The 23,198-nt window shown below is 38.2% G+C and overlaps 1 protein-coding gene across 3 annotated transcripts in view; it reads right to left on the reverse strand.

The window, feature by feature from the left end:
• Nucleotides 1–1,028: 1,028 nt before the first annotated feature.
• MLLT10 (MLLT10 histone lysine methyltransferase DOT1L cofactor) overlaps nucleotides 1,029–23,198 on the reverse strand; it is a 123,671-nt gene continuing 101,501 nt past the window's right edge. For 2 of the 3 annotated variants that reach the window (XM_053971186.1, XM_053971169.1), the window contains 9 exons: nucleotides 19,825–19,942; nucleotides 18,424–18,496; nucleotides 13,791–13,945; nucleotides 11,733–11,921; nucleotides 11,224–11,312; nucleotides 10,740–11,098; nucleotides 5,724–5,826; nucleotides 4,761–4,973; nucleotides 1,029–2,672 (listed from right to left, as the gene is read on the reverse strand). In XM_053971186.1, coding sequence (XP_053827161.1) covers nucleotides 2,604–2,672; nucleotides 4,761–4,973; nucleotides 5,724–5,826; nucleotides 10,740–11,098; nucleotides 11,224–11,312; nucleotides 11,733–11,921; nucleotides 13,791–13,945; nucleotides 18,424–18,496; nucleotides 19,825–19,942 — 1,368 coding nt within the window. In that variant the 3' untranslated portion in view covers nucleotides 1,029–2,603. The remainder of the gene's footprint in view (nucleotides 2,673–4,760; nucleotides 4,974–5,723; nucleotides 5,827–10,739; nucleotides 11,099–11,223; nucleotides 11,313–11,732; nucleotides 11,922–13,790; nucleotides 13,946–18,423; nucleotides 18,497–19,824; nucleotides 19,943–23,198) is intronic. The other variant, XM_053971178.1, reaches the window with a different exon arrangement.

The following is a 23,198-nucleotide window of genomic DNA, read 5'->3' on the forward strand; positions in this document are numbered from 1 at the left end:
CCTTCTCAGCATTGACCAGCTCTGGCCCTTGTACAGGTTTAATCAGTAGAAATGCTGAAGTCTCCCAAACCTCTTCACCTCAAAGCATAAAAGATTCATCAACTACCCCCAAAATGTCAGGAGGTTTTTCTAGTCCTGGGCAGGGTGGGAGCAAGTGATGCCCCTTTGCTGTGCCACATGATGTTTCACATTTCCTTACTGTTAGTTCTGAGCTTGTTCATTTACCAGTCTTCTTTCAGGACTCCAGTTGTCCCCATTGGAAAATACAACTATTCAATACATGGGCTTTGAGCAGATGGAACAGCATTCAAATAGCACAGGCAGCAGCAACACCATCTTCCTGCTGCTTGTCCCAGACGCTGCCCTGAGCCTCAGGCTGCCCCTGACTAGAGAGGAGCTAAAAACTGAGGAAGCCATAATGCATCTTTTGTCTGTCACCCCCTGACAAGCACAACCCCTCACATTTTATCTTCAAGTGACCATACAGGAAGGGTCACGCTCTCTTTGCTTCCTGGGAAATAAAAAACCAGGAGTTTAGCTATTTGCCAGCCTTCCCATGGACAGTGAACAAAATTCATGGAAAAAAGCACTATGCTGGTTTTATAGAAAGTACAGTTCAAAGGTTACAGCAACAACCTCAGCCTCCTCCCCTCACCCCGGCACAGTGAGGATAAGGAACCCTCCCTTCCTCACGGAGCTCTCGCCAAGTTACACCAGAACAAACTGGAGCCATGGGACAACAGCCACTGCTCCTATGATTCCAGTCATTCCTCTGAAAGGTGAAAGCAAAATCTGACATCAGACCCAGGGCTACGATAGGCATTTCTGTCCAGTGAGCAGAAATACCTCTGGACAGTTTTTCAGCTACATCACTGTCACTTGAAAGCAAAAATTTACATGAAAAATAGTTTTTGAAATTTCTTGTAATAAAATTTAGTAGCCATGTGCAAATCAAACCCTTCCTCTCACGTGATGTTAACAGAAATATTCCTTTCTTCTACAGGATTCACATTCACACAAGTGATATATACAATGATAAACATTATTAAAGTTTATTAACAAAAGCTTTGTACATATCTTTTCATACACTTGGAATTTTACATCTAGTCAAAATAACAGCACATTTCCATCTTACCTTTTGTACAAATTGTTACAGAATATCCACCAGTGGGGCAAGTAAGTAAAATAAACCACTGGTTTACTTTTGTAAAGTATCTACAAAAGTGATTTGTGACATTTTTTAAAAATTCCCCAGAACATATAAAAATAAATTATTTTTTACTTTTTCAATTAAATCTACTAATTAGAAATATTACAAATCAAAATATCAATGTTTTCTTATGAATTCTTCACAATACAAAACAGATTCACAAAACCTTATTTACAGAAATGAGGTAAGAACTGTGCAATGTTTAACTAAGAAACATATTGCAGAATTAACATGTTCTTCCAAGTAAGTACACAGTGGAGGTCTAATTACAGCTGGGTCTTTTCTGCTAATAATTCCCACCTCACTCTTGATTAGTGGTCATTACCCCCATTTAAACTGTCCTTCACCACCCTGCATAGACTCACCACGAGATCAGCAACTGCCGGAAGTGTTGTAACACAAGTTCACCCGTTTCACCCACTGGGAAATTTTAGTGGGAAATGGTAACTCACTTTTTTGGTAATTTATTAGTGAAAAGTGACCCAGGTAACAATCTGCCTGAGCTCTCTACAGTGGTATAAACACCTCTAGGAAAGGCAGAACAAGGCTGCTGGTGCAAGACAGAGTATTCCCGCTGCTAACAAGGACACGTCTAGTGCATGATCAGCTGTTTGCAGCCATTTCAACAAAATGGAGGTAGCAACAGGCACTTGGTTTAGGCCAAACACTACACAAACTTCTTCCAGTGTGGCCTTCTCATCTGGTAAGAAAACTTTGTCACTGGAACCAAACTGGTTCCTTTAAAAACCTCAAAACTCTAAAACCTACACCAAAATTAATAAACTTTGGATTCAATACCATAATTCTTATTCAAGAAAAACTCCCAACTGTACAACAATAGGAATTTAAAGGAATAAAAAGTTCAGAAGTCAATTCCCTTTTGAGTCAGGTTCCAAAACAGGTGTGTAAAAAAAGAAACTATGAACAGCAAGTCCCAGCTGCCATTACAAGCTCAGTCTAAAAGGATCTAGTCTAACTGCAGCAGCAGTTCAGATAGGCTGGGGTTGGGCTGTTAAAACTACTGCTCTGAAACCAAAGCAGTGCATCACTGCAAACAGTTTATAGCCTTTAAATCTGTGAGATTAGGACTGAAGAGTAATGCATATGCTCTTTCATGGCTGAATTTGTACTTAGTACCATCATATTGACAAAATAATTATGATTTACAGAATTTTATCTACTTCACAGTCTGAGACATTAAAAAGGATATCCATTTTAGTGCAACAAGAAAGCAAATGAAAGCCTACCAAAAATATCCTTATGAAAATTATTAACCTCTTGCTGTGCAGTTAAGAGTTCCTTGTTGCTCTTTTTCAATCTGCAGAAAGGGAATCCAGGGTTTGCAGCCACATGAAGTGCTAGAACAGCAGGACGTGCAGGGCTCAAGTGTCATTCAAATGTCAACTCTTCTCTGACGCAACTGGTCCAGTTTTATCACTGAGCCTCTGTGTAAGAGAAAATACTTCTAAAAATCAGATTATAACATACAGAGCTAAGTAAAATTCAATTAATAAAGATGACAAAGCAGTTGAGGTACATTCACTAGAGCCATCTAAATAGTAACTTCTGCATTGTAAAAAAATAACCATGTGCTATAGAATGAAAAGTGGGAAAGGATAGAGTAATTAAAGGAGCAGTCCTGTACTGAAGCAGCTAATGCTAAGGTCATGACAGGCAGCATTAGAAAACACCAACTCCTTCTACTTTCCTTCCAACAAGACTGGCTGTTCCTGGCTGTGGGTCTCTCTGAAACTACAAGATGGTCAAGAGAAACACCAGGTGACCTCTGCTACATTTGCCCATTGGAGAGGGCTGAAATCTACACTTCTCCATCAGAACAAATATAATTTCCAATCTGCCCCATAACAATTCTTTCTTTCATATATTGCTACAAAGACATTTCCTGCAAGTATGGAACAGGACTGAGCAAAAATCTCATCTCATTCACTGAGCATTCAGAAATTTCTGAAAACCTGTTTTAACTGCAAATGAGATTAAAACAGTTGAACTTTGGCGAATAGATAATTTGTTTGTTAAAAACACTTCAATAATCTTTGCAACTTGTCTCAATTCTAGCCTTAAAAATATAAAATCAATTTCAAAAGAAATTTTTGGTAAGGGCTTTTGTTCAAAAGATGTTCTGAGATTTCTTGGAATTATTTATAGATAATGGTTAACATAAAAACTGTAATGGCACATTTGTAAAAATACACTGCACTGTACAGACCTAGTAATGGCCATTTTAAAAAATCAAAATAAGATCACAGAGTATTTTGCTTGGATGTACACGAAATAGAGGGTCTCAATTCCATTCACTACTAATTTTTGGAAAATGAGGGGAGATCAGTTTTAAACATATTTGAACATTTCTGAATGAAGGCAAGGCCAGGAGGCAAGCCCTGTGCCAGCATGTTTGCTGTGACAATCAGTGACTGTTCACAGCTGCGATGTCACAACTGCCCAAAGCACAAAGCTGAACAAAAATAAGTGCTCACAATTTTGAATGGAAGGGAGCTATTTCCAGCAAAAATCATTTTGAAAACTCATCATTTATGTGGCTTGTGTCTGGAAGTGTGTACTACCTGGAAGTAGCCTGAGCTACAAAGAAGCCCAGCCCAAGTCCTCCACCACAGTGCTCCCAAAGTAGCTGGAGGATTTGGGAGTGGGGAGCACACAGGGGACTCATACTTAACCCAAACTCTCCCCACCTGCTCTTGCAGACAAGCTGCTCTTTCTTCTCTACCACTACCACTTGCTGTCTTCTCCAAGGAATGCTGAAACTTTATGTCTTCCTGCTCTATTCATCCTTTGTTTTTCCAAGTTTCATATGCTCCTTCCTTTATCCTCTTAATTGTAGGACCCTTAAAGAATAAAGCCTGTTCTCCGACTTCTTGAAGAAAGAATTCTTGTCTTGGGGATGGAGATTACGGGCAAATACTGAAGATAATGGAACATCTTAGCCAGAAAAATGTGTCTTGTTTCTTTATCTGTCCAGGAAAGGTTTTATTACTCTATGAAGCAGAAAAGCCTCTCAGCCTCCCAATGCACAGCCTCATTTTCCCAGGCCAGCACCAAGATGCACATAGCACCTTCTCCTAAGACAAGATTCCACCTTCCCAGCAATGGGCTCCTTACCTCTCAAGTCATCAGCTAAACCCCACAGCTCCAGAGGGCCTGAGGTCTGGCCAAGGCAAACTCACCAAGAAGGTGGTAAAAGGAATAATCCACAAAACACTGGACACAATACCGGGGAAGAAGTAGAGTAAGGAGGACTAGGGCTGCAGTTGTAATTACAAGAGGAAGGCAAGGGTCACTAGATTGGTGTCCTGATCCAGGGAAGCAACAGTGTGCAGCAGACATGTTTGGTGTGACTACAAGTTCACAGAGTTCTGAGTCTCATTTAAGTGCAGTCCAAGGCTCAAGATAAATAAAATAAAGACAAAAAAATCCACCATCTTTGATTCGTGAATACAGGCACATAACCTGCTTCTTATCTTTTAGTTACCTCCTGGAGGTACTGCATGGAAAGTGAGGTGAGAAGTATACTTACTGTCACCTTCTGAGCTGCATTATCTCCATGAATTGTAAGGAATGGGTTGGTACCAGCTGCATTAAGTGGTGAGGCCTGTGTGCCTGAAAGTAAGTTGTTTATGGGTATCTGTGCTCCTCCAGTAATCTGCAATTGCTGTACTTCAGACTGATGGTGTTGGTGATGGTGATGTTGTTGCTGTACTAATTGATACAAAAGGGCCTGATGCTGTTCCTTGAGTAATATGGGGAGAGGGAGGAAGAAGGAAAAAAAAGTCAATAATTAGTTCCTGAAAAATAGCTCCTCCCTGGGTTCCTGCTTATTCAGATCTTCAGTCAGTGCAACCCTTAAACTAACCCCAGCTAATTTAGGTTACACTAATGAAGTTCCATGAGACTGTGGGAAGGAAAGCTCCTGTCAGACTTCCTGAAATCAGTAGCTCAGCAGAAGTTCAGCTAAGCTTGCTGGCTTCATCAGGCCTCTGTCAGAACAAACATACCTGAGAAGACTGTGTACTAAAACTATACAATTAATAAAAATAGTTAAACCAGTTACCTAATGCCCTATATGAATACTGCATGCAGAGCAAAGACAGCTCCTGAGATGATATCCAAAAGTCTTTTGCTAGTGTTCCAGTGGAATCAAAGACAGGTCACAGTACTGTTAGAATCCACACATGCCCCCAAGCTCTGCTACCCACAGCTGATGCTGAGAGAGACAAACCTCCATGTCCACAGAGGACAAAATGGAAATCAAGGCACTATGGAATTATTGTTCTAGCCATACACACAGCCCAATAATACCAGAACATTTTACGTGACTATCATCCAAAAAGGCTGAAGCAACTGAAAGATTAAAATATTATCAAAGCCTTTAATATCAAGTAGAATAGAATGCATTACTACCATTTATATTAAGCTGAGGAGTTTATCCATGCCTTAATATACAACAGAGGAATAAATCATAATTAACTTAAAAACTTACTGATGTGAGTTGCTGGGTACTTAGTAATTGCTGAAATTGCTGGTGCTGTTGATGGAGTAATAGTTGTCTCTGTTGGTCAGAAAGCAATCCTAGTCCCGAGGCACTGTAGGGTTTGACAGGGTAATACTGTGGTTTATATGGAAGTATGGGAACTTCTTACTTCAGCTTTCCATTGAAGAAAAGATGTATATAAACAGACAGACCCTACTTAGCATTTGATTTCATACTGCAAATATTGTCCAACTGGCCACTTGCAATATCTGACACCATCCCCAAGTCTCATTTATGCTGAGCAACAGCAACATCTTGCCTGTAACATGTCTACTCCATGGACGTTATTTGAAACTCAGATAATAATTACAATTTTAAAGTACTTTTCAAACACTTTATACAGAAAGGCCAGATTTTATATTACAAGACAACTCTTAATGAACTTTAACACCTAGTTACCAAGCATTTACTTTACCCTGGTTTCCTTTTAATTCCCATCTTTTGTGTCATTCAAACTACTCTTATTGCCCACACCTTGTCTGTAATTCAGCAAACACCTTCAGCCTTGCAAAGGGCCAAGGGATGCTGCCACAGAATGTAGCTGCCTCTGCTCCAACTACTTCACTCCCAGTCTCTGCTGACATACCTACATAAAACTGTCTGCAAATATTTAGGAAACTGGGCAGGGAATAGATCCAGCTGACAACTAGGCTGTAAATAAAGAGTTTCTTCAGTTTACTGAAGAATATACCAGTATACCAGTTTACTGCAAGACCAACAGCATGAACAAGGGTGTGCTGGGAATATAAGACCAGGAAGACAGCTGGATTTCCTCTTTCAGTACAGTCTTAGCTTTTACTAGTTTTAAACACCCATTAAAATATTAAGGTGTTGTTTCATGATAGGTTTATCCTGCTGTTGAAAAATTAAGTATTTCCCTTTCAACTGTACAACTTCTGTCCCCTCCCCTCATACTGGGTCTTTCACAATGGGCTGCAACCTGTGGGAACTGAGCTTTAACCAATACAGAAGACACTGACAGATTCTCTATTAATGTAGATGAGGTCGCTGTGTGATGCAGAAGTTCTAGTAAGAAGGTGTGCACAGGATTGCTTGTTGGGATTGGTAGTAAGGAATTACCTAAATCAGTCACAAATCCACATCATTAGCCTACAATCATGTAGCTCCTCAGGGCATAATATTTAACTTGCATTTTTAAAGCAGCCAGCAAAGTGTAGCCCAACTCTGCTCTAATCTGACTTTGTATTAACTAGCCAATATGAAGGTACCCAAAGCACCACCATTCTCTCCTAGTGGGATAGGGCAAGCCACCTATAAACTTTGTCTCATACTTTGTTGCAAGGTCTCAGCACTATGGGACACACCTCCGCTCTTATGATTTCCTACGAGGAAAAGGAAGCCTGTGCCAATTTTAAGTTTATGGGGTTGGATGGAATCCACCCAAGGCTACTGAGGGAGCCGATGGAAGTGCACACAGAGACACTTTCAACCATGTTCCAGCAGCTCTGGCTGACTGGGATCTCGAGATCCCAGCTAACTACAAGATAGCAAATGTGGTGCCTGTCTAGAAGAAGGGCTGGAAGGAGGATCTCAGCATCAGGCCTTGGCAGTTTGACCTTGGTGCCAGGGAGGGTCATGCAGTAGATCCTCTTGAGTGCTATCATATGTGCAGGACAATCAGGGGATAAGGCCCAGCCAGCACAGGTTTGTGAAAGGCAGGTCCTGCTTAACTGACCTGAACTCCTGTGACAAGATGAACTGTTTGGTGGGTGAGGGAAAGGAAAATGCTTTCACCTGGATTTAGGTAAAGCCTTTCACACTTACTTCCCACAGTATTCTGACTAATATTACTATTATTTCCTTCTCCTTTTTTTACCTCACTTTTTCTGTATTCTTCTATACTGGAATGAATCTTCTCTGCTGTTTTTGTTCATTCTTTTATCCCATTCTCTCTTTTTCCCAGATCATGTTTTACCTTTGCACTTCTTTTTTCTGCTGTTGTTCTCCCTTCTCTTTAATCACTCTGCCTGCCTCTCTTGCTCTGCATTGGCACTTGAAAGAAAATACCCTCAGTCAGCAGCTGAGATCTCAGTGTCTAGAAACAAAACTGAACTGCAGAGGACAAAATGCTGTGGCTCCCAAGCTTCCCAGAAGAGACAGTTCACTGGATTTCACCGAGCCAGCTTTCACAGAGCTTTCTTTAAACCAGATCAGCCCGGAATGTAAATTCAATCCTTTCTAGCTTCTCATTAAAAGGTACATGATCAGTCTGAAACTCTCCATCCTACACTCTTCTCTGGCTGCGAGAATGTAAAGAAACAATCCTATCTCTTTCCTCGAATCACTTAATCTCCCACTTGCTGGCAATCTGTACTAAGCCATCTTTTTTCCCAGAAAAGGATCAAGTATTTTCCTCTGCCAAATGTATGTGGGTTCTTTTACCTACAACTTAAAACTCTCCAACAGTGTGCAAATCAGTGTTTTCTCACCTTGTGCGCCACAGTTAAGAGTGTTCATATAAGGACAACATGCATACAGATTCTTCATGTGTTGGTGAACACTCTCCCTATTTTTCACATTAAACTGTTGGAACAGATTCTGAAGCTGGGGATGTTACTATAACAAGGAATTTCCAGGAACATCTGGCAAGTCTTTTAAAATTATAGGACAATACCCTGAAGTTAGAAAGCAGGGCTGAATTCTCATGTAGCTTTCCGACATGTTGCTAATACTGATTTAAACCACCTCCAACCCTGCCGGCAGCACACAGTCCAACCAGGGTCAGAGAGCTCACATCACCACAGCACCAAACCTTTGAGCCTGCCTGTGCTTGGTACCATACAACCTTCCCACCAGGGCAATTCAAAGAGCAGGGGTACCCTGGGAAATTTAACATTAAAGAAATAGTCAACCAATTGTCACTGAAGCAGCACCAAACTCCAGCCTGGCAGGTGTCCCATAGAGTTCCAGAACCAAAAATTTCAACCAGTAGAAAGTATTTTTTGTCTAATTTTTTTCCTTCCTTCAAAATCATCCCAGAGCCTCTTTGCAACTTAGTTCCCATAACAAAATGTTTTTTCATGTATTTCACTAAAGCATTTGTAATGGGCCAATGAGGAATGCACATGTCATTACCAGAATCGTATTAGCACTAACATTATGGAACTTTTCACTTCTAAACATACAGCCAGAAATACTGAAAAGTCACAGAAAATGAGGTTAATTGTGAAACACCTCAGAAGGAAGAGGGCCTGGGAAATAATGTGGATAAGCTCAAATAAAGCAGAGAACTGCATGGAAAATGCACTTTTAAATTTAATATAAACATTAATTTTAAATTAGTATTATTGAGGAAGCAGTGCAGAAAGAGATCATGCCATAATAGAAACAGAGAAGTGGAAGTGCTGACAGACTTGCACCACATAAGCTTGTTGTAGCAGAAAATAGGGACTATTCCAGACTCTGCTAAAGGTTAGAATGAAAGCTTAAAAACAGGATACTGGCTACAGTATTTTGCATGAATTTGAACATTCTACTACTGGGCTACACAATGAAGAGTTACAGCACTTAAAATGGATATTTGAAAAGAAACAAATGAACTTCTGCAATACAAAGAGAAACAAATCATCTGTGTATAAACAAAATCATTTGAGAAAACAGTGGCGTGACTGATATTTAGCATAACTGATATATTCTGGCAGTACCTGAAAGTGGAAGCAGCATGCAACTGGTTAATATGATTGATCTTGTCTAGTATTTCTCACTCTTTCTCACACTTTTGGGGAGAGAATGCAAAATTTTTGTGGTTCTCACAAACCTCTGATCCTCAAGAAAGACAAAAACTTTTCAGGAACAAAATGTCTTTTGTTTATCCTATGAAACTTCATGTTCACAAAGGATATAAACTATGAAAAATACAGGCTCCTCAGGAAAAATGTAGCGACACATGCAAACAACAGGATAGAGTTGAAAGTATCAGATTTTATGAGCCTACTGAAGCAATACCACACAATGATACAGTACACAAATATTCAGGAGCTGCCAAACCAACAGGAAGCAAAGAAACTGGAAAAAGAAGCTAGGAAATTAGGGATCCCTTGCATAATTTACAATCTCATATGTCTTTTTTGATGGATAATCCACCATAATCTCCAAAAATAAACTCTACTTAAAGACAAGTAATCCACTCCCTATTTACAGGCACTTCTTTCTACATAGAACTGTAGTTCTCCTTCCTAAGGGAAGGACAGGACAAGGAGTGTGGGGAAGGGGAGCAGGGAGAAAGAGTTGGCCCAGTCTCTGCTCTATCCCAAAATACTTCCAGACCAACAAGTCCATTCCTCCACCCAGAAAGCAGCTGTCTCCTTTTGTTACCCATTTGCTTTGCAGCTCAAGCAGCAGCAGTTTATGCTACTGAGGGTACCTGGCTTTGGTGAAAGACTGTTAGGAATACTCACAAATTAATCTTTTTATAAGAACATTGCTTGAAAAGCTAATTTTGTTGGGTTTGGAGTCAGTGCGGGCAACTGAAAACCATGAACTGTATTACAACTCTGGTTAGTTATGCCTATTACATCTTGAATTACATGACCATATTACCCTTCTCCCCCTCCCCCCTTCTTACTGCAACAAATGGTAGTTTTTCCAGTGCTCCTTTAATCCTGTAAGAAAAACTGGCAGGACTAAGAATATTGTTTTCTGAACTAAAAAAAGGAGCTGAAGCACATTTACATAATTACATTTGTTTTGGAATGTGACTTGATTAAAAAACAGGAATTCACTAGGATTCCCAAAAGCTCTAGAGAAAACATCTTTTCTTTAATTTGACTATTTGTGCTTCCATTAAATGCCTCCTCACTTTCAATCACAGGCCAGGAGTAGAAGTTACTTTGACAATTACAGGAGAAGGAATAAACAGTGTATTTGGAGTAAGACAAAAAACCCCAGCTAACCCAAAGAACAGTAGGCACTATGAGGAAAAACATAAAATCAACAAATTCTTACCTGTTATTTAGTGTGGTTGGCAGAGGATGTGTTGCATTGGGTGGCACGGTTGCATGAGTGAGAGAAGGGTTCTGTGATATTGTTGCTGGGGTCTGAATTACCCCATTTAAAGCCCCTACAATTCCATTGATTGCCAGCTGGCTGGCTGGCAGTGCTCCAATTATTCCACCGACAGCCGGCACTGCAGGAATGGTGGAGGTTACAGTCTGCATACCACTAGCCAGTGCCCCCACTGTCACACCATTGACCTGCTGAACTCCGGGGACTCCCGAGCCTTGCTGGGCCGGACTCTGCCCAGCAGGTGGTGGAGTGGAAAGCGCTGATGAACTGCTGGTGCTTTGTCCGCTGGAGGTTATCTCCTGGTGTCAAAACAAACAACAAAGCCCCCTCAGCTGCATAAAATTTCACCTAACACCACAATGCAAGGACTGGGATGAGTTAACTTGTAACAAGTTTAGGTTTAGAAGAATGAAATAAAAATTACCTGATTTAATACAGGAAGAGAATTGTCCGGTAAAAAACTGTTTCCCAGATGAGGGCTTTTACTGCTGTTCAAGGAATCAGTGCTAGGTGCTAAAGTAATTATTTCAAAAAACACACAGTGGTTAAACTTCTGGAACATGTAAAAAGATTCAGAATAATTATTTCAAGATTATGACAAAGCTAAACATAGAAAATGTAAAGTCAACTTTAAAATCATTGCTGAATAGCAGAAATTGCTGAATAGTAGAATATTAACTAAGTAATTGGTGAATCAATAGATTCAAACAGATGTGCTCCAAACTGAAGTAAAAGAGAAACTGCACTGAAGTAGTAACAGTTCAGAAAAATAAACCAATAGATGTTTAAACATTTAACACATCAGCAAATACTTGGTCTGTATTCATCCTACATTTATATTCATCTCATCAACGGCATGCATGGATGAAATAGATATTTCATATAAATACGTGTTCAAATTACTTTGACACTTTAATAATCCCCTCTACTTACGTGCTTGTACTGGAAAGGCATGTACTTGATGAGAAGGGCTGGGGTTTGAAGTTATTGTTGGAAAGGGCACCGAAAGCTGTGCATTGAGAAGCTGCAGTCGCTCCTTCTTTGCAGTCAGATTCTTTATCTGTTCTTCCAACCGCCTATTTTCAACTTGAAGTTGGTGTAATGATTTAAGCATTCCTAAAACTAAGATAAAAATGCACACATTACATTCCACAACCACAAATAACACCTTCATTCAGCTTTAAATTCTGCATTACATTACGACTAGCATATATGTGAAAATATAAAATTATTACAGATGTCTGAAGTTTAGTGGAAAGATTTAAGATTCATTTTGAATAATTTAAATTGCAGAAAAAAGTTCACAATGTGTTGTGGTAGTAATTTTGGAATACCTCTACACCCTGGCTTAAATACTGATAGAGTAGCATCATTAGGGCCAGCACACATTTTAAGCAAACAGCAGTATGTGATAACTTAGCCCCAGATCAGAATATGAAACTAGTAGTATTTTAGTAGCACAGGTTAACTGCATAGCTGGGATAAATCCATCTCAGCTGCAGTATTAGGAATTGCAAACCTTATAAAACAGAGAAGACAGACAAGAATATGCTCATATTCAACTAACAGCACAGGCAACCAACAACGTTTATAGAAAAATAACCCAGTTCACGAAAAGGGAGTTTTTCTGATTTAATGACTTGTCCAGTGAATCATAAATGAATAGGAACAATGAAAAAACCAGAAGTCCTCCGAGGTGAAGTTGTCCCAGCACACCTTGGCGGGAGCTGCGAGCGGCGATCTCGGAATCCCCCAGCAGGGAGCACTCTGTGAGCACCGCACTTTACCCCCCGCGTTTCCATAACGAGGGCATCACCTTCTCCACTGACCTGAATTTTACCAAGCACACTTTTCTCAAACTCCCATTTAGTTTCAGAACTTGGATTTCCCAACCAGTACTACAGTGTGACTGTAAGACTGTAAAGCCACAGGGATAGCCTCCTTTTTTTAATTTTCTTTCCTTTTTTTTTTTTTTTTTTTTTTTTTTAATTCTAAATTGTATTTGTTTAACGTGACCTCTGGAGCTACTACAGACATAAGTCTACTGGTATAGGCACATCTGGTCATTTCCCAAGGATTTAGCTTTTATCCCTTCTCTTCAAGAACATACAAAGGAACCCTCAGTGAGCTCAAATGAGATGCAATAAGACTTAGCTAAACCTGTCCTCCAGCTATCATGTTTAAAGGATTATCCCTGCATGAATTTCCTCACAATTAGCATTTTTGTCAGGATACCATTCATAAAAATACTAACTAGATACGTCTTTACACTACCAATGAGAAGAATCATGTGTTCAATAAAATATAACACAGACCATAACCTGGAATAAAATAATATTTTTTAACATATTCAGTGATTGTCTTTGATACTGATACATTGCTGAATATGGAGATCCACGTGATCTACTGATCACTTTTGCTTTTAACATGTTCGTTCTTGGACTATTCCACCCTATTAAACATAACTTGAGAAAATAATAATTTGCTTGCTTTAGGAACTCACAAGAAAGGCAGAACATAATAAAGACATGAAAACCCAGTAGTACATCTGCCTAACATTTGTAAATATTTTCTTTTCAGACAGCAATAGAAGTAGAAAAGCCAGGTTTAAAAATAAAAAATAGAACAATAAAAAATTATAATGCCAATTTATATCACACAGTATAAAGAAAAATGGGGAACTGTACTGCAATATTTACAGTAGTGGATCTAAGAGTTCAGAATTCTTTCCCAAACTCTGCAACTGGACCTGCAAGTTACTTCCTCTTGCATGACATAATTTCCCCATCTATAAAAATACAGATAATTACAGAGAAGTCTTTTGTAATCTACTGATGCCATGCACTAAGAACTATGGTACAATTGTACACCACAGTCATATTTCAATTCACAGCAGAAAATAAATTTTATTAAAATTCTTGGACAAGCACAGAATAGCAGTTCTGAGTAACAACTGACAAAAGTCATAATAAACATATTGTGAGTACTTACTGTCACTGGGGGTGCCTTGCTCTAATAAAAACTGTTGTCCTTCACTCCACTGCCTCTCGAGAAGCTGTTCTATGCTGGCTGCTACTGGGGGCAAATTTTCCCCACAACCGTTCCCTGACTGATCATAGCGAATCTGCAAGCTGCTCACAGGGGATCTGTTGAAAATATTGCAATTTATTGTTTAAAGAAAAGGATGAAAGGAAATGTATTAGAAAAAGGCTGTTGAAATTTCGTATGTTATATCAGCTCTTAGCACCTACATATCTTATGCCTCCAAGACTAAGTTAATTCATCAAAATCACTAAGAACTCCTGGTTCTCACTGCCAGGGCTTTAATAAAAGAAAGACATATTATTACAGTGTGAGAATTTATACTGAGAAAGCACATAACCTCTTCTTGCATACAGACTAACAAGACAGTAACTGACAAACAGCATCGAATTAAATTACACAACACACACTTCTACAGCAGGAAACCATTATAATATGGATACACAGGGCACTGACTTCGGGGGCAAAAAAAACAACCCAGACCGAACTTCAAACCTTTCCCTGAGATAACTGGGAAAAATAAAACCCATTTATTAAAATCATCACATAGAAAGGCTATATATAATTCCACTGACTAACTTGTTCTAAAAACAGTCATGTAAATCTGGATTTTTGAAGGACTACATAAAAGTATTATTTCACAAGAATTAGAAGTTATTCTCTGCCTGTACTGTGAACACTTAATACACCTCCTTTTTTGCTCATGAACACACACAGTTCCAAGAATAATCCCCTTGCCACATGTCTTTTCTCATTCAGGAGAAAATTAAATATTCAGCACAAAGAAAGCTGGCTACCTCTCTCAGGCCCTAGGAGAAGGCTTCTTTTGCGTAGGATGGGGCACAATTTAACTTGTGAGCAAAGACAGATGTTCTTTCTGACTCAGGTTTCTGGTCTCGTGTATGCAAGGTCCTATTCCTCCTACAGGACCAACACCAAAGCCCACTAAAAGCTGGTTCTTGGTTTTGTTGTTGGCTGCTAGGTGGGGGGAAAGGGCTGGGGCATGGTTTTATTCAATTCCAGTGAGCTCAGATTCTCAGATACTAGTTATTACTGCATGCAGTTGGTGCCATCATGGGATCACAGAGGTATTGTTCCACCCCTAGTGCAAACCTACCAACAAGACCACCACAGTCCCAGTACAGGACAACACAGAGAACTCAGGAAATCAGTGTGTTAATTATGATTACCGTAATAAGCAGTGGCCACAGCACATTAGCTACCTAATGACTGTTGAGAGCAAAGCGATTTTTACGAGAAAAGGTGACTTAAGAGCTCTGTTAAGTATTTATAAATAGTTCCTCTTTTGCATACAGGAAGAAAGGAAAGGACTTGTTAAAACAAAAAGCCCTGATGAATGGATAACCAAAGTAGTGTTTTTTGACAAGAGATGACAAATCAACAGCATGTAACAGTTCAGCACAGAGACAGCAAAAGCAGTCTTAAAATGCACTGTTTACACGATGTGCTGAAGCAGTAAGAAGGAAAGTTTATGCAGAAACATTCTACACAGAGGTACTAAACTTACACTTCACACAAACAACCCACTTTAAAAAAACAAAACAAAACAAAAAACCCCAGAAAACAAATACATAAAACCACTGAACAACTCCTCCAGAAACTTCTCTCTCTTTCTGCATGTTCCTCAGCAGCACATAATGGTGCCCTAACAGATTCTGCCTTTTGAATTATAAATCACCAACAAAGTTCTTGTTGGGCTTTGGACTGCTTCCTATCAATTCTGAAAAGGCAGAAACAAAGCAGTACATGATGGTATAACCTCTGCAATCCTTCATTGGAAGTCTGTAGAAGAGAAGGATAAAAAATATTAAAATCTAGATCTCTGTGTATTGCAACATTACTCAATCTCTCCTCTTCCAACTGTTCATCCTTTAGACAGGATAGGGCTCCTGCATACTAGGGTTGAATCCTTATTCCAAACAGTATTTGATCAGAATTTCCAAGAGGATTATAAATGTGCTGTCTGGACTGGTCCAATCCTGCCATGGAGATGAGAACCCTGTTTCACAGCTTGCCTGCTTTCACAATTGTTTTTTGATTAAGTTTGGTACAGTTATCCATACTATAGAGCATTAATTAGAAGCAATACTTCATTTAGATATAAGCATGCATACAGATTTCACTGCAAGCATTACATAACACTTTTTTAAATCTAAGGTTAAGTATGAGGTAAAAAAAAGTTTAATTGCTACCTTGGGAAAAGCAGCAATTCCTTTGCAAAATGGAAACAGCTCACATATACCAGGTATATTTATATTTCTCATATATGTATTAAAAGTTAAAATACGACAGCTTAAACATCAAACGCTGTGGTTATATTGGGGTACAAAGATATAACAATATGAATTGGAAATGACCATACAAGCTCATGAGTCACATATGTCTTCTCCGAAGAGCTGCAATCAGCTGCGTCATCAACAGCAAACAAATGTTCTGCAAGTGTTTTTATTTTAAGCAACTCGCTGAAAATCACATGGTCCTTTTGGAGTACTGTGTTATTTATGTATCTCATAAGCTTCAAAGAGAACAGAGTCAGAACTTGCAGCTAAATAATTTTAATAGATAAAGCAGGTTAACATTTGGAGTTGCTAAGTTTCCAGAGAGCAGATTTTTTTAAGTTAGCTTTTTATTCACCATATAAACCATAAACCGTATTTTAAGCAACCAGGTAGCCAGAGTTATTTATTTACTGAAGCGGGGAAGGTGGGGAGTTACCTGCACATTTTAGAACCTCGACATACGTGTAACCTCTTTTGTCACGCAAAGGGGTGAAATTCGCTGACTAGTAAACTTAACTGAACGAGTAGGTTTTCCAAATTTTTTCCGTGCTAGGTATTTCAGACTAAATTTTTCCATCTTTCAATTCTGTTACTACAGCACTGATTTCTCCCCCTTGCTTTCTCTCACACCACCCCCACCTCCCCCACCCTTTTTGGCTTGTTTTTGAACAACTCTGCCAAGCAAAATCTCTCTCCTCTTTGCAAAGTGCTACAGCTTCCGTACACTGCAGGAAGCTTTTCAGTTGTGGACTGAGGTGGCCTTTGTATCATCCAGTATTCCTTTAGCATCCCCATCACAACCAGTTGGTATTTTACCATGCTGCAAGTACTGCACTGCATATACCCTGAACATACACACTATGTAGAAGCATCGTATTTAAAAAGTTTACCTTCCCAAGTATTTGACCAGAAGACAGACTGAACACAGCTACGACCGATGCAAATCATGCAAAGATCAGGTCTTTGCATATTAACTAAGAAGGCATTAGAACTTGTAATTACCACAACATGTATGCATAAGAGGACTACTTAATATAAAATCAAAAGTTCTGTAATTTCCTAATTGTTGAGCATTTCCCTTTGCAAAATTCTCTGAAATTCCTTGTCTGTACAGATCAATTTATATGCTAATATCAGTATACATATTTATGCCAAGAATACCATCTAATTTGTAAATTCTCTATTTATTATTTTAGAAGCAACACATACTGGAAAACTTAAAAACAAGTTCATGACTAGGTGGTAACACCTAAGTATTATAATGGATAATCTCATCCCATCCAACAAGATGCCTTTTGATTAATTAAGGAATATAATACAAGATCAACAATGCAAGGCATGTACATTAAATTACCTAATTTGGAAATATTTGTTATAAATTACCATAATAAACACATGCTATAGCAATAAAATTCATTATTATAATGCTATTTCTGTGTAACTGGCATTTCTTTAGCTATCCTAAATTTTTTTTCAGGATAAATCTATTTTTCAGATAGATCTTTTTCATGGTTAGTCCCTAAGTAAAAAACACGGTAATAACACCATAAAATCTAACTCGGATCCAGTACGGAAAATAAAGCCCTCTCAAACAAAGATTTGCTTAAAATATACAGAAAATATTACTAAAATATTTAAAACACAATATTGGAATTTTATCAGCAAATATTTTAAAACAAAATAACATATACAATTTCATCAGAATTCTTATCTCAAAGTTTTCTAGCAACTGTGAATTGCAGCAGAACAAAAAAATACTTTTTTTCTACAGAAAATTGCTACAAATTTTGAAGTTGTGAGGGAAAAGGAAGAAAATATTTGCTTGAAATTTTTACTGATATTTAACATTTCTTATTCTTGTGATCATTGTTAAGTATATGGGATTCTGGAATTTTGGCAAATATTACTAAAAAGGATTGTGGTAACAAATCTGAGGAGATAAGTGGTACATATGGATTAAATGATAGATAAATCCCTCTAAAGCAAGACTCCATTTCTTAAGTAAGGGAGTAAACTAACTTACCTACAAACCTTAATTTGTAAACCTAATTTCAGTTGATACAAAAGTAAACTTCAGCACAATTTTAGCTCTCTGGATGTATTAGGGATTTCTTAGAAGGATATATAAATACAAAAATACATGTATTTATACACTTGTGTTTATATTTTTATATATATATAGGCTTTTAAACCACTTTGGTATTGCTGGTAAAAAGACAGTGAAGTTTGCAAATCTTAAAACATTTCCTCTGCTTGCACTCTCCAATGTAAATAACACTTACCGTGGTGAGAGACTTCCTCTGGGTGATCCTCCTCTGCCAACAAGGCTTCGGCTGTTATCTCCGAGATCTTGATCTGCAGTGTAAATATTTCACAGCTGATAAATCGCCTTTTCTTAGATAAGAGTTTTAATATCTGATGTAGATATTTTTAAAATACCTTCAATCTCAACTTCTATCTGTAGTTACTGCTGAAGAGTGAATAAGTAACTAGTTTAAGATTGCTGAACTGTAGCATGTAAGGTGTTGTCCTTACACATTTCTGAGGCTGTACCAGGCCATGGATTATGTTCACTTCTTTCATTCCTTTCAGTTTTACAGCACAGAAGCGTGGTTTGCATTTGCAGTACCCTCCCCTCAGCCACTTTTAATTTGTACGGTGAAAGTAATGAATCACAGCTGTGGACAGCTAATCTGTATGCTTATCACAGCAAATCCTGATGCTCTGTATTTTTTAACACTTTGCATCCCAAAACAACTCATAAAATATATAACGTATTAAACTTACTGTTGCCATCTAACAAGCACACATTATTCTGCAAATTTACTGAAAACTTTATGAAAGCGTATAATTCACTAATTCCTATTTATAAGCAAAGCATAGGAAAGCCCCTTGCTAAAAAGGTAGTAAAACAAACAAAAAAGGCCTCATTAAATATACGAAAACGTTTTGCTTGGAAGGACTCAAAAGGGTTATTTTCCCTATGGCCTCTCAATAAAATAACCCTATCTGCCCCCTTCAAGGTTGCCCTCCCCCTATTCTGAGTCAAGCGACCTCCGACCCCTTGCAGGGCAAAGACATGACTGATCCATTCTTGGTAAACTGCTAAACTCATTCCCTTCCCCCAAACAGGCATGACTACTACGACATGTCAACAAATCCTTACGGAGGGAATGAAACAAAGCAAAGCCAGCGGCTCATTAAAACCGCAGCGGAGAGCCCCCGGTACCAAATGCCAATCGGTAAATATTCACAAGATTATTAAATGCTGCACAAGTTCTCTAACGGGATCTCTTTCACACGAACTTGTATGTAATGCAATTTCATGAATTATGCAAATAAAGGTTTCAACTATTCACGACAAAACCCAGAGCTGTGTCACTCCGGCTGCAAAGAGCTGGGAACTGAGCGCATCAATCACAGGAGTCACAAGAGACACTGGTGCATTCCTGCCTGCTGATGGCTCTGCTTAAACATTTACATTTCACACACCAAGGGAAAAAAAGGGGGAAGAAAACCCGTGCTGTTCCACAGAACCGAGAATTTACTTCCAACACAGAACAACTTCGTACCGACATTTAATAACCAAAAGTTGAACAGGAATCAGAAATACAATTTAACAACCTTTTTAAAAACAAGGAGTTCTGTGAAGCTGCACATTTGCATCGGCAGAGGAAGCTTACCTGCTTGGCTGTTTTCAGACTGAGCTATAAGTGCTGCCATGGCTGAATTTGGATTCAGCCTATTGCCGTACATGTGGGATGGAGGCAGACTGAGAGAAGATCCAGGTAGGGTGTTCGCCTGCAAGAAACCAAATAAAACTTGAATTCTTTTTTAAAATGGGGAGAAATGCTAAATGTATTTTAAAGAAGCCTTCTTAATGCACTTTAATTATTTTTGTAAGTTGAATGCTTTTTAAAACAATGTATTTCAAAGAAAAAAATATTTTCCATTTGTGGGTATAGAAATAGAATGGCAGTACTTCGGAAAACAGATCAGGTTTTAAAGTGTGTTGTATTTGTGGTTGGCAAGATCTTCTAATTAAAGAAAACCCTTCTAATAAAAAAGTACTGTACAAAATATTAAAAATACCTAAAGTGCATTTTAAAACTACCACAGTTTGGAGGACGGGCAGATCTCCTTGTGATCCTGAAGTATGCGCTCAATGCTAGGACTCAGTAGCATGGCGACCATGTGGTTATCCTACTAATTATTTAATCTTATTAAACCATTTACAAAATAAGGGCAGGTAGACAACAGATGTCTCACAAATGCTTGGGTTCCTTACATCACAAGCCGGCTGTGGAGGTCAAAAGGTCCAACTTTCAGCTCTATAGTTTAACTACACAGAGCCATATTTCCTTTGCTCGACTCCGTCATTAGTAAAACTTGCACAGTATTTTGTTACTTCCTATTTTGATAGACTTGGAAGCCTGGTGTTTTTTTGTTTTGTTTTGTTTTTATTTTAAAGAACGCAAACAGCCATTACAAGTATGTTTTCTATACAATAGGGGGCTCCGGGAACCACAGCTTTGCCCTGACCCCATATAAGGAACTGTATTTTTGGCAGTTGGCCAGCTCTACTTATTGAAGAGCTCCCAAAGTTTGTGTTCATTCATGTTGCTAACCACAATTCTGAAGGTCTCTGCTGGGACTTGTGCCAAACAAGCGAAAATGAACCCTTAAACAGATGAAGCTAAGGAGGCTGGCCAAAATCTTGCATAATCCAACGCAATAAAAATACCTTCTTCCTTGGATGCTTATGCTTTTTCCCTTTCGAAGAAAAAAATATTTGTGTCAAATGCTAAGTTGCAGAGACAGGCAATCAAAGAAATAAAAGCATGGCTGCTTATTTTAAAGGCATTTTCCTACCTGATAAAATAATTATTTCATTATTTATTCATTATTAGAACAAAGAAAGTATTGGGGGGGTTTAGAATAAAATATACACAAACCTGTGTGATCACTGGTTTTTAAAATTAATCTTCTAAGAAAATGTAAACAACCTTTACAAATGAAACTTTTTTTGAAAAACAAAAAAAAGAAGGTGAACAGTAAGGAACTCAATTTGTGGGACATTTTGACATGCATAACTGCACACAAGAGACAGGGGAAACATACTGGTTATTACAGCAAAATATTACAGAGTATAAACTATGTCTCTGGAAAGAATCACGCACTACCATTAACTTTTGGCTTTCTGCCAACATACTAAACTTGATGAATGGACTTTTATGAATTCACACAACTGTTTTCAATGATGCTTTATTTACTATATACTGGTGAGAAATTGTGCCTGATATTTACATTCTTCTACTGTCACAAAGTTAGAAAAAGCCACAAGTAATTGCTTACAATGATCAGGGGTTCATTCACTTTTCAGTTTATAGGTACATGCAAGGTTGCTAGACATGGAACCACAGTGTCGCTTCAAATCTGTGAAGCGGTTACTTCTTCTGGTTGCTTGTTGGGGTTTTTTTGAAGAATTCTGTATCTTTAGTAGAATTTATCTGAATTATTTTTAAGTCTTAAAAATAATGGAGGCATTTCCACCTACCCAGGTACAACAGCTTCCAAAATACAATACGTATTAGTACTGTGACACTGACTAAGGCAGCAATACTGCACAGCTCCTGCTTTTTTCCTTTAAAAAAATGCCCATAGGCCAGTTTCAACTTAACTATTGCTGTTCCTAGCAACCTTCAACTGTTTTCCCCTCAAAACCAAACAAACTTCAGTCAAATCCTTTTACTGATAAAAACTTACAGAATGGACTATTAAGAGATTCAACCAGTATTATCATTCAACCATATCTAAAAGGTCAGACTAGGAAAACAGAAGTTTATATGATGGTATGAGCTCTATTCATAGTTTCGGGAGTTGTGTGGGAGCAGGTTTTAAACTTCAAACACCAGGTCCTCATTCTGTTTAGTTTTAGCATATTTCCCTAAAATGTTTCATTTTATTCCAGTAAGTGCATGTACTGCTCACATTTTACACAGAAAGCTCCTATTCTTAGCTCTCAGTCCATGTAATTCACTGCAAGGCTGCTTAAAACTGTGCAATAGCAGCTATATAGTGATTTATGATGGCATGGTAGCTATAATCAGCAAAGGGAATACACATTTATTTGACTGAAACTTGCACAAATAGCTTTAAGAATTTTCTGAAAGTACCTAAGTATCTTGAAGGGAGTTGCTAAAGTTTGTTGAGTTAACTATCACACGACAAAACAGAAGACATCAAAGGAATTAAAGGTTTGCTAAGTGGGTTGATATAACAGATCAAAAGACTTAGCAGGATTTAAACAGTATCTAAGAACTCGAGTTTTCTCACAAGTAGTGGTTTCACCCTAAGCATTACCTGTTTGCATTTTAAAATAATAGTAAAGGTGTCTTACAAGTTGGAACTACACAAGTTCCAATGCCATCCTGCATATGCAACTCTTAAAGCAAAAAAGACACAATAAAATTGTTCAAGTAAGTTGAAGGCAAATAAAAAACCTTTGAAAATACTTTTTTAAAACGGCAATGTAAAATGACAAGAATAACGATTTGTGAAGCTTTCTTATATATGTGACAACTTCATCTGACAAGGAAGTAGAGAAGGTGGAGGAGTGCTGCATTATTTAAAGGTGAAATAGGAGCTTCATGTTTCACTCATAGTCGAAACAAGCTGTAGCAAGCATTTATAAAAAATGCGCAATCATCCTGTCAATACATATTAAGGTCATAGGACTGACACATGTTCTAAAATGCAGAACTTTTAAGGCTGTATTATTCTTTATTTCAACTGTTTCTATTTAAACACTCAACACAATACCTGATCAAAATGTATGAAATAATAAAAACCCAAGGTTACTAAGCATTTCTTTTGAAAAGGCAGCAAACTTTCCTGAAAATATTTTAGCAGAAGGATTTAAGCCCATCTACGGGTACACAACACACTGCTTTCCTTTATGGTATGTTCAATAAATCAGTAAAGTCATAAGCAGCAGAGCAGCACAGAAGGGCAATGCATTGTAATTCAGAGAATGCCCATATGCAGTAAGAAATGA

This window comes from Vidua macroura, chromosome 1 (genome assembly GCF_024509145.1).
Source record: "Vidua macroura isolate BioBank_ID:100142 chromosome 1, ASM2450914v1, whole genome shotgun sequence".
NCBI lineage: Eukaryota > Metazoa > Chordata > Aves > Passeriformes > Viduidae > Vidua > Vidua macroura.